This window comes from Bos mutus, chromosome 13 (assembly GCF_027580195.1).
Source record: "Bos mutus isolate GX-2022 chromosome 13, NWIPB_WYAK_1.1, whole genome shotgun sequence".
Lineage (NCBI taxonomy): Eukaryota > Metazoa > Chordata > Mammalia > Artiodactyla > Bovidae > Bos > Bos mutus.
The window spans coordinates 44427062-44441057 of NC_091629.1; the positions used below are offsets into that span (position 1 = coordinate 44427062).

General features: G+C 46.1%; 1 protein-coding gene across 1 annotated transcript; it reads right to left on the reverse strand.

Annotated features, from left to right (window-relative positions):
- Nucleotides 1-493: 493 nt before the first annotated feature.
- C13H20orf202 (chromosome 13 C20orf202 homolog) lies at nt 494-5098 on the reverse strand. The gene is made up of 2 exons (XM_005887933.2): nt 4890-5098; nt 494-2905 (listed from the first exon to the last, which is right to left on the reverse strand). Exons 1-2 carry the CDS (start codon nt 4953-4955, stop codon nt 2672-2674), a joined length of 300 nt encoding a protein of 99 aa, XP_005887995.1. The 5' UTR covers nt 4956-5098; the 3' UTR covers nt 494-2671.
- Nucleotides 5099-13996: the final 8898 nt, after the last annotated feature.

The window sequence follows — 13996 nt, forward strand, 5'->3', positions numbered from 1 at the left end:
CTTTGGTCTGGCTTTGACCTGTGTCTGTGCTTTATCTCAGTCTATCTCATTTTGTGCCTCTGTTAGCAAGATCTGTCCTAAGGTAACTGTTTCTTCACTTTACACAGTTTCAGCTTGTGAGATGTTTCATGGGAACACTCTACTTTTGGATAGTGGAGGAAACCTGTATATCCTAGAGCCACTGTGCTTATGCACATGAACAGACGTGATTACAACAGCATCGGTAATGATAGCCCAAAGTTGAAAACTGTGTCAGTCAGAGACAGGCTGGAGACAGAAACCACCCTAGTTATTTTAACAGAGAGAATTTAATATAGAGAATTGCTAACCAAGTATAACGTTGTTAACTGGATGACCAAAAGGTTATAAAAAGATCTCTAAGATAGAATGAAAGTAGCACTTCAGGAAGCATCTACCACACCCAGGCCTGAGGGAACAAAGAGAAGAGGCTGAGATGATCAAAACTGAAAAACATAAAGCAGGAGACGTGCAGTACTCCACTTCAGGTATCTAAGAAAGAAGGTGTGCTCAGCTGGGGCTCGAGTCTTGGAAAGCAGGGTGGGGCCAGGAGGGCAGGAACTCAGACTTCTGGGGAGGAGATTCTGGCTGGAGCTCTTGGCTCTGCAGTTGGGGGAAGTGCCCCATGGAGCGAACCTAGAGCCCTGAGAAGGGGTTGCTGACTGGTGCCACAGGAGGAATTGCTGCTGTGAGGTGAAGGAGCATTGCTGGATGATGCTCATGGGAGCAGGAAGGCCACCAGAGAAGCTAAAGAGAAGAAAGATGAAGAAGCAAGTCTTTTCTCCTTCCTCCAGCCCTGCGGTGTCCCTCTAGCTCACCCTGCTTATTGGCAAAGTCTAACCAGCTCCAGCCCCAGCATCACAGAGCAGGTAATTTTTAAATTTAAAGTATTTATTTTTAACTGTGGTGAAATATAACATAAGATACATATCATTTTAACCATTTTAAGGTGTATAGTGGCATCAAGTACGTTCACGCTGTTATACCACCATCACCGTCATCCATCCACAGAACCTCTGTCATTTGGTAACACTGAAGCACGGCAATCCTTAAATGACTCCCTGCTCCCCAACTCCTGACAACCAGAACTACCTTCTGTCTCCATGAATTTGACTACTCTAGGTACCTCGTGTGAGTAGAATCATACTGTATTTGTCCTTTTGTGATTGGCTTATTTCACTTAGCATTATGTCTTCAAGTTTCACCTATGTCTTCAAGTTATAGCAGTGCTAAAATTTCCTTCCTTTTTAAGGCTGACTAATGTTCCATTGTATGTATGTGCTGCATTTCGTTTATGCATTCAGCCATTGATAGAGTACAATTTTTCGTACTATCAAATACTGTATAGAAACAGCCCCAGGTTAGTCTGACTATGGACACTGTATATATAATACAACCCTCCCCCCACCCTTTGCCTCCTTATGCAATGGGTTTACTTTTTCAAAGCCATTAAAAACAATATCCTAACAACATGCCAGAAGATTTTCAAAAACAAAAAAAGCCTGATGATAATTGGACCATCTTAACACCAGGACATTATTTTCACCTGTTCCATTTAAAAGTCTTTCTTATAGGCAAATATAATTTTTAAAAGTTATGACTCCATCCCATATAATTGAGGGTTCTGCCACATCATACATCTTGTTGCCTGCCAAACAGGGTTGGTGTTGCTAACCCTGAATGAGGCAAAAACAATTTTTTTTCTTGATTTCTCTTCTTTGTTTCTTTGACCATCTGGAGTGTTTTGGTTGCAAATGAGGGGAACCCTACTCAAATCAGCTTAAGCAAAAACAAACTGGTGCCTGAGTTCATAGGTGATAGTGGTGGAATTTTCTGGTTTTTTGCTCTGGATAGACAACAGGAGTAACTCACTGAACTAGAGTCTGAAACCAGGGACTAAAGAGAGCCAGCACCCTTCTGGCCTGCCCTTCTCTTGAATGACCCTCTCTCTGCTTCTCTTTGAACAGCTTCTTTCTTTCCTACTCCAGGCAGGTCTCTGTCACCTCACAGTAATCCTGGCCACTGGCAGACCCAGCTTTGCAACTTCAGAAGAACAAGTATCAAGAGGGTAATGCCAGAGAAGGTTTGTGATTGGCTCTGTGAAGTCACATGGGCCACCCACTGGGCCAATCATCTTGTTAGGATGATGATGAACTGTAATTGGTCAAGCCTGGTCACATGCTGATCCCTATGGCCAGGGTGGTTGTAGGGCCTGTTGCTTTCAGATAAAGGGAAATAAAAGGCCTGAAAACAATCATCAAGTCACTACATGGGGTTCTGTTTTTCACCATGGCAACACTGGATAAACACCCTGGCACACTGAGCTCTTTCTTTGTTTTAATAATCACCTTGTGAGAAATTCCCAAGAATAGGATTACAACCATGGTGCTGGCCAGAAGCCATATAACATGTTTCTGTTTCCCAAATGTATTCACATCTCTTAGCTTATTTGTGAAATACTGCTAAGTGACAGGAGAGGAGAGTGACACAGAGAAGCTGAGTGACAGTTCCAGGGACATAGAGTGAATGAGGGCAGGGGTAAATCCAGAGCCTGGACTTCCTGACTCCCATTCCAGTGCTCTCTTTCAACAGCATCACAGTCAAAGTTTAGACTGGTTGGGGGAGGGTTAAAGTCAAGGTCATCTCCGGCCTGTTAAGGGAGGGAACTTCGTCTGCTGTCTACCCCTTGAAGGAGATGGGCCAGGCGCCTGGAGGGAAAGGGTTGGCGGCCCCTGCCTTCAGAGCCTGCTCGAGCTCTGATGGGGGAGGTCCCACCACTCGACCTGGCGTCCTCCCACTGGACACTCTCTGTGCGGAGCTCCTCCAGGACGCTGTGCAGGTGCCTCAGTGTAAGCAGGAGTCTCTGGTCTTGGTCCTGCATCTCAGTCTAGGAGAGAGAAGAAGCATGTGAGGCAGCGGCCAGAGCACTGGACGTTTCCCAGAAAGATGTCTCCTTCACTGTCTAATCGGAGACAAGCCCACAGCCTCACAGAAGCCATGTTTTCACCGAAGCCTCCTTTTCTTCATCTGCAAAGTGGAAAGCAAATTACTTGCCTTCCAAGGATCTCTCCCTTGTTTTAGATCCCAGCAGGACTTTGGGGGCTTTATGATTCCAGAACTGGAGGAAGAGCACCAGACTTTTATCCATGGTAGTTGTTGGTGCTACTGATTTGTTCTCTTAGCTGCGTAGAGTGACGGACATGCTTCCCTGATAGTCAGTTGGGGCTCCTTGGCTGGGCTCCAGAGGGGAGTCCTTGTGGAGTCATGTAAATTCCCAGTGATAGAGGTTAAAGCAGGCTTGACTGGGAACCTTACCAGTCGGGGACCAGTAAGTAGAGACTCAAAACTCACCTCTTGGCATCATGTGGAGGTGGGGGTGCATTTGGGTCTGGGAGGCCCCTCTACCTACAGGTCATTCCCCCTTCCCCCACCTGTTCTTCTTCCTCATGGGTAGGAGAGAAGTACTTTATCAAATGAAAATCAGCTCTTTGAGTTCAGATACTAAGCAGTCTTAACGTGGGGACACAGTGTTTAGGGGAGCACAAGGAGGGAGCAGCACACAGCCTATAATTAGCTGTGGCTCCGCCACTGGAGTCCCCTGGACCCATGAGGTTCCCTACTGGGCCAGCCCCTCCCACCAAGCTGGGACAGGCCTGGGTCCCAGCTGGTCTGTTGCCTGGCAACCCAGGCAGGTCATTTTTGGACAATCCTTTCTGTCCCTGCATCCCACCCTCCCCTGAGCCAGAAGTAGAAGCTCATTTTTTTTTTTTTTTTTTTTTAGTTTTTTAAGTTGTTGAATTGATCAGTCTATTTTTAACCGCCCTCTTCTTCCTCTTCAGGATGATCAGTTCTCCCAGGGTTGAAACTGGCATATTGAGATACAAATCTTGGGCGCCCTTTGGGGTTCCCCCAAACCACCTCCTTCTCTCTCTTGGCTAGTGTCCCCACATACTATGGGGGCATCCTTTTATTTTTGGACTTGGAAGAAACATCACAAGGAGAGATGTAAGACCTGGCTTCCTGAGCAGTTACTGAGGAACCAGGTAACACCGTTCATAAGCTCAGGAGAATTAGTGCCCCATGGCGTGGACATCTACAGACAGGAAATGGGAGACAGGAGTGAGTGGGGTGGATAAACTTCTCTCGGGCAGAGTGCAGCTCTTCCTCCAGGCAGAGAGTCCCACAGTGAGGAGAACCAGCTGCCAAGAGGGCTGCTGGCCTCTTTAGGGCTTCTTTGTAAGTGGCATCCAGTTGGGTAACACAAGGCATCTGCTGGAATAGTACTGGCCTTTGCCCCCGCACCTCTTCCCCTCACTCTCACCCCTCTGGGCTTGCACCTCCAAATAAGCAGGAATACCCCAGAGTTTGTGCAAGTGTCTGCTTTCTAGAAGGCCCCGGCTAAGACAGCTCTGGTACACCATTTCCAGCTGGGCCAGGACTGTAAGAGCCAGGGTAGATGTGCCAAGCAAGCACAAAGTGAATTACACCATCCCCTCACCAAGTTCTCACAATAACCCTTGTGATGTTAGTACTATTGTCATCCCCCTTTTACAATAAGGAGACTGAAGTTCAAAGCCATTTGCTAGAGGCCACAAGCCACAGAGCTGGGCACATACCAGACTCAGTGTAATTCTAAAACCAGTCTGGCAAGCACTGCACCCAGAGCCTCCTATGTAGGCCACGACCTACTTATCCCAGCACCTGGGGTGGCAACTGTGCACAGTGTGGCTGATCCCAGATGGGAGCCTGTGGGGCCTACACCCCAGCCTGCAGCTCTGCCCCAGCCTAGGGGGCCCCTAGGAGGTAGGAACCAGGGGGCCTCAGAAGATGTGGGGTGAAGGTGTAAGGTAAAAAGAAATACAAAGCCTTACCAGCTCCTTTCTCAGCCACTCCAGGGTCTGCCTGAGACTTGAGGTTGGCTCTTCTTTTGTTTTCATCTCAGCTCCTCGGGGGAAACCTTGATGCCGAACTGCTCTGCTTATGGACCTGAGGGACCTTAGACTTGGACAGTCCGGCTCCCTTCTTGGGCCAGGATCGGGGTCTGGCTAAGTCACTGAGGATGGAGTTAATGAGAGCAGGAAGTGGCTCACGTTGAAAAATGTAGGTTTTTTTTTTTTTTTTTTTTTTAAAAAGGGCTTCAGTACTTTGAACAGAGCAAGGAGGGAGGAAGGAGGAGGGAGATCATTGAGCTACGGGTGTCTCAGTGCCTGTGGGCTCCAGAATCCAAATCTGACGCCCACAGGATCACAGAAGCTTTAAATGACAAAATTAATAATTATTGTGGAAATAGGTGTCCATACTTTTTGGCCACATTGTTTTCTGAGGGCTTGTTCTAAATTATACATATATGTGTATATATACACACACATACATACATATATAGATGAATAAAATCTCATTTGGGGGGGATACCACATCTGTATCCCCAGTCACCTTCCTCCCTCCCTTACCCATCTGTTGAGTCCATAGATAAGGGAAATGCTCATTTTCCAGAAGAAAAAAGTCCCCTTTCTTCTGGATGCCCACACATCCCATTTCTAGCAAATGAGATAAAAACAGAAATTTGCTGTTAGACGTCTAGGAAAATGTTACCTACCTGATAAGGAAAAATGTCAGTGGTGCTCCTCCTTTACTCTTACTTTCTTCTACTTCCTTCTGCCTTGAATGTGGATGCGATGCCTGGAACTACAGTAACCATCTTGCAACCCTTAGATAAAGGCTCAAAAAACTGTAGAGGCACTGAAATCACTCAGTCACAGAATCACCAGTAGCATCGGCCTGTTTTATGAGACAAGAACTCCAATTTTTAATTGGGCAAACACAGTCCTAATGGACACCCATGAAGTGGGTGTTCTTTAATTTTCCTTTTCAACATATACTTATGAGTGCCTTCTGCTGCTGCTGCAGCTTGGTTGCTTCAGTGGTGTCTGACTGTGCAACCCCATGAGCTGCAGCCTGCCAGACTCCTCTGTCCATGGGATTCTCTAGGCAAGAGTACTAGAGTGGGTTGCATTCCCTTCTCCAGGGGATCTTCCTCACTCAGGGATTGAACCCAGGTCTCCTGCATTGCAGGCAGGTTCTTTACTGCTGAGCCACCAGGGAAGCCCTATTGAATGCCTACTGTGTGCCAAATTCTGCTGTAGGCAGATAGAGGAACAGAGCCCAAAATCAGAGAGAAAAAGGCTGTTCTTTCCTGGAGCTGACATGCTAATCGATGGAAACAACCAAGATCAAGTTAATATTATGATGCCAATGAATAGGATCTATTCTCACACAGGCTTTAATTTTATTCTATCCACTTGAACTAGGAACTCCAAACTAAGAATTAACATAGTGATCACAGATAAGAAGCTGAGGTGACCAGAAAAACAAACTCAACCCATTTGGGAGGGACTTTCCCTCAACCTGGGCTACACAAGCTGTTCATAGATAAAGCCCCACTGAAAATGAACGCATAGCCCCAGATTACAAACACACAAGGAAATCATCCACCATAAGTGAGAGTCAGCAGACACCTTCAATAGCAGTATTAGACCTCACTTCCCCAAGAACTTCAGATGAGATAACAAAACAGTATTTTGAAAAGAATTAAAAACCATACAAAAGAATTAAAAAACCTAAGAAAAAGGACACTATTTAAGAAGGGGTATTTTTAAAAAAACCTAAATAGAATTAATAGAAGTAAAAATTATAAGTTAAAGAAAAATCGTGTTTATTTAAGTGTAGTTCCAAAAGATAGGGTGGGGGTACAGGACATAGGGAGGCAGACTGAGACTCAGTAGGAGGAAAGGGTTGCTAAGAATTCTTCCAAGAAGTGGGCACTCGGTCAGTGGCACGTGAAAGCATAGCCCAGACAATCAAGGCAGCTGGAAAGGGGCTCCCCTGGCTCTGAGATGAGACCTGAAGCATCCTTCCAAGGGTGACACTGACTGGGCAGGGAAGGGGGCCGGGCCACTGTACAGAAAACCAGGACACCTGGGTTCTAAAGCCCGGTTCTATCAAATTTTCTATGTGAGCTTGAGCCTCATAGTTTCCATTTTAAGCATAAGGAGGCTCAAAATAGTTACAAAAATGAGTTGTAAGAAACATCACATTTCTCATACCCTGCAGTTTACAGCTTGAGATGCATTCTGACTGCCACACACAGAGAAAATTTTATGGGTAATTTTTCCTAGTTGAGCTGTTACTCTTTAGAACCCAAGAGGATACAAGAAACCCTTGTTTGCCACATTCACAGCCCTTCTGAACACAGAGGCCGGAAACCATTGCTTCCAGGCAGGTCACCAGGCTTTTTGGCACTGGACCCTGTAAGTATGGGGCAGCTGCCTGGATTAGAAATGGGTGTCCCCAACCAAGGTATTTACCTGCAGACTGGACAGGAGGGAGATCCTTGGCTCATGGGTGATGGTGTAAAAGCAGTCATGTTCTGGGTGGTGACCACATGATCCAATCAGGCCTTCTCTCAGAGAATTTGAATTTGATACAGTAAGAGGGGTTGGGTTGTCTCACAAGAATTTTATGTAACAAAACTCTCCAAAACTCCATACCTTGAAACATTGTTTATTTTTGCTCTTGAGTTTGTGGTGTGGCTGGGGTGGTCTACACTGGGATTCAGATCTGCAGACCTGAGCCTGTGCCCTGGGTCCCTTGTCCTCTTCCTGGAATCATCAGGCTACTGGGGCAAGTTCTTCTCTTGGCAATGGCAGAGGATAAGAGAGCAGGTGGAATCGTGAGAGGCCTCTGAAGACTTAGGCTCTGAAAATCAAACTGTCACTTTTGCCATGTAAGCAAAAGCTCCAGGTTAAGAGTATATTCCACCTATGAAGAAATCGTGCCACACGTGTGGTAGAGTTAGGGAGGAATGAGGAAGTGGGGCTGGGATTCTCTTCTAGAAGGAAGTTAGTTCAGAAGAGGGGCCACAGGCCTCAAGGAGCCCAATAAGGTGGCAGCAGCAGGAGACCAGAGAGGACTAAAGAGACTTGAAGGGCAATTGAGGACCACCAACATTTATTGATCTCTGACTCCAGACCAAACATCGTGGTGAGCCCTTGACAACACAACCCCATTTCATCCTCAAAACCTTATGACTGCCATTTCCAAACTGAGTGTGAGGGCACCCAGAGGCACTGCAGAAAGCTCAGAGACACTGCAAAATATTTTTAAAATTTGAGGGAAGCACAGTAATATCTGTTGGATACTGGACAAACTACTATTATTAAGTTGTATGAACCTAATATAACAAACAACCATTAGACATTTCTTTGGGCCTGGGGCACTGTGCAGAAATTACAGAGATGTGAATGATGCCGTGAGCTGAGAACATTTGAGAACCTCAAGGCAATGGCACCCCACTCCAGTACTCTTACCTGGAAAATCCCATGGATGGAGGACCCTGGTAGGCTGCAGTCCATGGGGTCGCTAAGAGTCACACATGACTGAGCGACTTCACTTTCACTTTTCACTTTCATGCATTGGAGAAGGAAATGGCAACCCACTCCAGTATTCTTGCCTGGAGAATCCCAGGGACGGGGGAGCCTGGTGGGCTTCCGTCTCTGGGGTCGCACAGAGTCGGACACGACTGAAGCGACTTAGCAGCAGCAGCAGCAGCAGCCTACAAGGTAGGTACCCTTGTTATCTGCATTTTATAGTTGATTAGAAAGTGAAAGTGAAAGCAAAGTCACTCAGTCGTGTCTTATCTGCATTTTATAGTTGATTAAGAACCTATTATTAACCCTGTTTTACAGGTGAGGAAACTAAAGCTCAAAGAGGTATAGATTTTCCTAGGGTTACTCTGGCAAGTAGGCAACAGGGTTAGAATTAGCACTTATTCTCCTTGATCTGCGTGGGAGGGTCTTGCCTGTTGTGTTGCAGGGGTGGAGAGTCAATGGGGGCTCGGGTTAGGCATCTGCTTCTGTGCTGGGCAGCCCAGCGGGCTCTCTGTCCAACACAGGAGTGGTGTTGATAGGAGTGCTTGGCAGTTAGAGCCTCTAATGCTCAGTCCTTGACTTCTAGTGCCAACACCAAATTACCCTGGGAAGCCATGTCTTGTGGTTAACTTGTTCTGATGTACTTTCATTTATTTTTAATCCCCCTCTCACATTCCTGGCTCAGAAGACATCTTATTTCATAGGCTTGGAAAGGCTTGGCACGTGGGGAGAAAGGGATGTGGAGCCAGGAGGCCTAGAAAGGAAAGAACTTCAACTCTTCAATGAGGAAAAATGTCCTCACCAGTTATCAAAGCCAGAATGGCCATCCACACATCATCCATGGGCAGCTGGTAACATGGCTTCCATGTGCCAGACCCTGCCCTGTACGCCAGGAGCACAGCAGTGAGTAAGAAAGACCTCACATCTGACCTCACAGGGCTCATGATTCCAGTTAGCAAGAGAGTTCATTAGTAATCAAGTGGTTCAAAAGTCATACCTCATACCATAAGCCCTGGCATAGATATGTGAATGAATGAATATAAAAATGTGCAGATGAAGAAACCACGGCTCAGATGGAGATGTGAGTTGCCCAAGCAAGTCAGCAGCTAGGGCAAAATTGCAAGTTGTTCCTCTGTATCCTTTCACATGGCAGAAGACCATTCCTAGACTCCCTTGCAGGGAAGTGTGGTCAGATGATTAACTCCTGGTCAGTGGGATATGGATGGAAATGAGGTGTGCAATTTCTGGGCTGTGTCCTGTACAGGAGGGAGGAGGGTTCCTGCCCCTCCCCCATTCCTCCTTCTGCTAACTGGAATGTAGTCGCAAGGCCTGGAGGTGGAGCAGCCATCTTGGACCATCAGGTGGAGGATGGAGAGTCTCCAGTGACTGTGAAGCCACTGTGTCAGCCTTAACCACCGTGAATACTTTTAAATGAAAGAGAAATGAGCTCTGTTTTTTTATTCATTTTGGGTCTTCTTATTATAGGAGTCTGAGAAGGCAATGGCACCCCACTCCAGTACTCTTGCCTGGAGAATCCCATGGGCGGATTATAGGAGTCAAACCAATATCCTGAAAATACAGCAGCAGAGCTAGTGAGAGAAAGCAGGTTCCTTGATTTTCCCTACTCAGGTCCTTCCTGTATATTTTATTCTCTTCCAAGTGTTTTCTTGTTCATGACCTGATCTGCTCCTCACAACAGCTCTGTGAAGTCCATAGCAGGGAGAGGATTTCTGTGATGCTGGCTAGGAAGACAGGGAATCCAAGATGCAAGCGTAGTAGCTGAGACACATGGGCAGAGTTATGTCCATCTCTTCGATGGGGCCAGTGGGCTCAGTGATGTCACTGAGCTCTGCTTCTATGTCTGACTTCTAATCTAAGGCCCTATCAACCCTTGAAGTGGTCCCTCATTTATCCTGGGCACCTTAGCCCTCATCCCTACTTTGTGAAATACAAATGAAGTGGAAGTTTAGCAGAGAGAAGCTTCCACATTGTGAGAGCCCTTAAACCCACCTTTCCTGCCACGCAAGCACATGCCATTACAGCGGCCAGCAGGAGCACAGGGATGGAGGACCAGTTGACTTGGGGAGTCCCGACACCACCTCTTCTTCTGTGTTGTTCATCACCTTCCAGCAGGCCTTCCCTTCAAGCCAGACAGCAAGGCTGGTAATCCAAGCATTTGTCTTATGCCTGTGCCCTTATCTGTGTACTCATGGGTCCTGAACATGCACCCTGCACCTCTTGAGTCCTGTAGCAAACGCTGCCAGGGCCCCGCCATATCCCCCTGATATTCCTCTTCTCCATATGTGCCCAGGGCTTCCGACTGCAAAGCACATCTGACTCTCTGCTTAAGGAACATGCTTGCCTTGGGCAGAGGACAGTGCCGGCAAATAGCTGTTGTAGATAAATATCTTGCCTCCCTTGGCTCCCGGATGGAACAAGACTCAGTCCAGCAGGACTGAGTCCCCAGCGTCAGCAGCAGCCATGTGCTCATCAGTGTTCTGGCAGTACATTGGAAGCCTTCCCTTCCATGTCTAACTTGCCTACTCCTCTACTGTGCTTCCTGGACCACCTCCCAGATAGACCACTTGCCCTAAAATTCTTGTCTTGGGTTTGCTTCTGGGGGAATGCAACCTACGACAGGTCCCATCCACGTGTGCCCTGTACACGAGTCCTGGGTACCTCTTCTGTGCATGAGCGTCCTGTGTAGAATATATGAATATCCTAGCCCTCCTGCCCTGTACGCAGGCCCCCTGTGTACATGTATCCTACATACACCTGTCACATGCCCAGGTGCCCAGGTCACAGCTCTGCGTCCACTTATGTCAGGGAAACAAGGCATTTGATCCTGACGAGGTGGTGGAGACTGGGAAAGCAGAGTGGAATGGTGGGAAAAGTGTAATTTCTTGGCCCCAACTCGCTTTGAGTGTGACTCTGAGGCAAGCTGCCCAATTGATTTGAACCCCAATTCCCTCCTCCAGTGGATGAGTAGGAGGTAAAACTGAAAGTGATGGGGAGAATAGGCATGCACTCCGTCAGCCTCGGGACTTCGAGGTCCTCAAATCCATCTGGAAGTCAGAAGCCCTTGGCTCTGGTTGTACTTCTATTAATACTATCCCTCAGGGTGGCCACAGAACACTCTCTTCTGTCTTTGGCACTCAATTTTTACATAAAAAAGGGATTAGGAGTCCCCTGGCTCTTTAGCGATTAGGACTCGGTGCTTTCACCGTGGTGTCCTGGGTTCAACCCCTGGACAGGGAACTAAGATCCTGAAAACCATGAGGTGCAACCAGAAAAAAAAAAATGGGGGGGTCAGGGGGAATAACAACAGCTCAGGAATTTTGCACATGCTTTGAAAATTATGACAGAACTCAGAACTGTGGTTATCAGCACTGAGTCGGGGTCTGGATTTGAACCCCAGAAACATTGTAAACTGGTTGTGTGACCTTGGGCAAGTTATTAATCATTCTTGCCTCCACTTCCTCATCTTAAAATAGAGAAAATAATAGCACCAGTGATCCATGCCTCTCAGTATTCAGACACTTATGTAGACCTCCCCACCCTTGTCTCTGGGCTGGCCTGTGAGCTTCCCTAAAGCAACAGAATGCAGCAGAAGTGACATTGTGCCAATTTCTATGATTAACATCGTATATTAGTATGATAAGTTTGTTACAATTAATGAACTGATATTGATCTATTATTATTAGCTAAAATCCATATTTTATTCGCATTTCCTTAGTATTTGCCTAATGCTCTTTTTTTCTGTTCCAGGATCTCATCCAGGACACCATATTATGTATAGTCATCATACCTCTTTAAGGCTCCGCTAGGCTGTGACAGTTTCTCAAGACTCTCTTTGTTTTTGATGACCTTGACAGTTTTGAGGCCAGGTACTTTGTAAAATGTCCCTCAGTTGGGATTTGTCTGATGTTTATCTCATGGTTAGACTGGGGTTATGGGTTTGGGGAGAGAGATCACAGAGGTAAATTGCCACTCTCATCACATCATATCCAGGATACCTACGATCAACATAATTTGACTGCCGAGGCTGACCTTATTCTTGGCCAAGGTAATCAGGGTTGTCAGTTTCTCCTTTTCAAAGTTATTCTCCACCCCCACTTCCACTTTGCACTCTCGGAAAGTCACTCTGCTCAGCCCACGTTTAAGGATTGGGGAGTTACGCACAGATAATAGAGAACAAACTAGTGGGTACCAGGAGGGGGAGGGGCAATACAGGAGCAGGGGACTGGGAGATACAAACTTTTGTGTGTAAGATAGGCTACAAGGATGTACTGCACAAACTGAGGGAATTTAGTCATTATTTCTTAATAACTATAAATGGAAAGTAATGTTTACAAATTTTATTAAAAAAATCTCTACACAGAATTCTTAAAAAAAGAATTGGGAGTTATATTGCTCTTCCTTGAGGATGGAGTATTTGGAATTCTTCATCAGAGATTTATCTTTTCCCCCATTTTTGCATTTATCATATTTTAGGTTACAGTTCAATATTTATTTATTTATTTTTGATCAGATTTTTCCAAGTTTGGCTATCAGCTCTTTCAGTCAACCCCTATGTCTTTTGACATACTCCCATCATTTTGTGTGTGTGTGTTGTTGGTTCCTTCTTTATTTTATGGCACTATTAGATGCTCCAGGCTTGTCTTGTATGTTTTCGGCTCCAGTCCTAGCATCAACCATTTTTCCCTGGTTCCTTTTATTGGAGAGTGGTATTAGAAACCAAGATCTGGGCAGTAGATGTGCTTATTACTATGCAGTATCATGCAGCCAGGTCCTCTTAGCTGACAGAGAAAGGAAATACAGTGTATACTAACTTGTGTGTATACACAATTACAGTTGTATATAAAATGTATCATAAGTATGTAATCATCTGTATCAATATTATGCTAAACATGAATTTATACTAATATCTCCAACTCAAATCCATTACCACATGGATCATTGGAGGCTCCTCCTCCGGGTCATATTTTATCATTGCAATGTTGCCAGGTAACATAGTGACATATGTTTATCTGTTTCCAAGGAAACAGAGCTAGACAGTTAACCAAAGGTCAAATTCTCACACAGAAGAGGAAAAGTTTTTGTTAACCCTTTATTCACATTGATCAATGACTCCCCACTGCTTTGGGGACAAAGAACCAACTGCTTGGCTTACAAGTATTTGCAGTGACCTGGCTTACTGATAGTCTAGCCTCATGTCCCATGTTGCTTATTGAGCCCTGCAGGGCAACCATCCTGTCTTCCATAAAGCCTCACACTCACCACACTCCCTTCTACGCCAGAGCCTTTGCCCATGCCAGTCCCTCTGCTGGGCCTCGCTTCCTTGCTCTCTTTTACCTGGCTGTCTCCTATTCATCTTTCCAGTCTCAGCTCAGCCCTCAATTCTACAGGAGAACCTGGAGCCATCCTGAGTCCCAAACAAGGTCAGCTCCTTGCTGAAAGCTTGCAGGGTACCTTTGCTTTGTGGCAATATTACCTTTGCTTATCCTTTCCTCCCACTAGAATACGAACTTCTAGAAGGTAGGATGGGGATG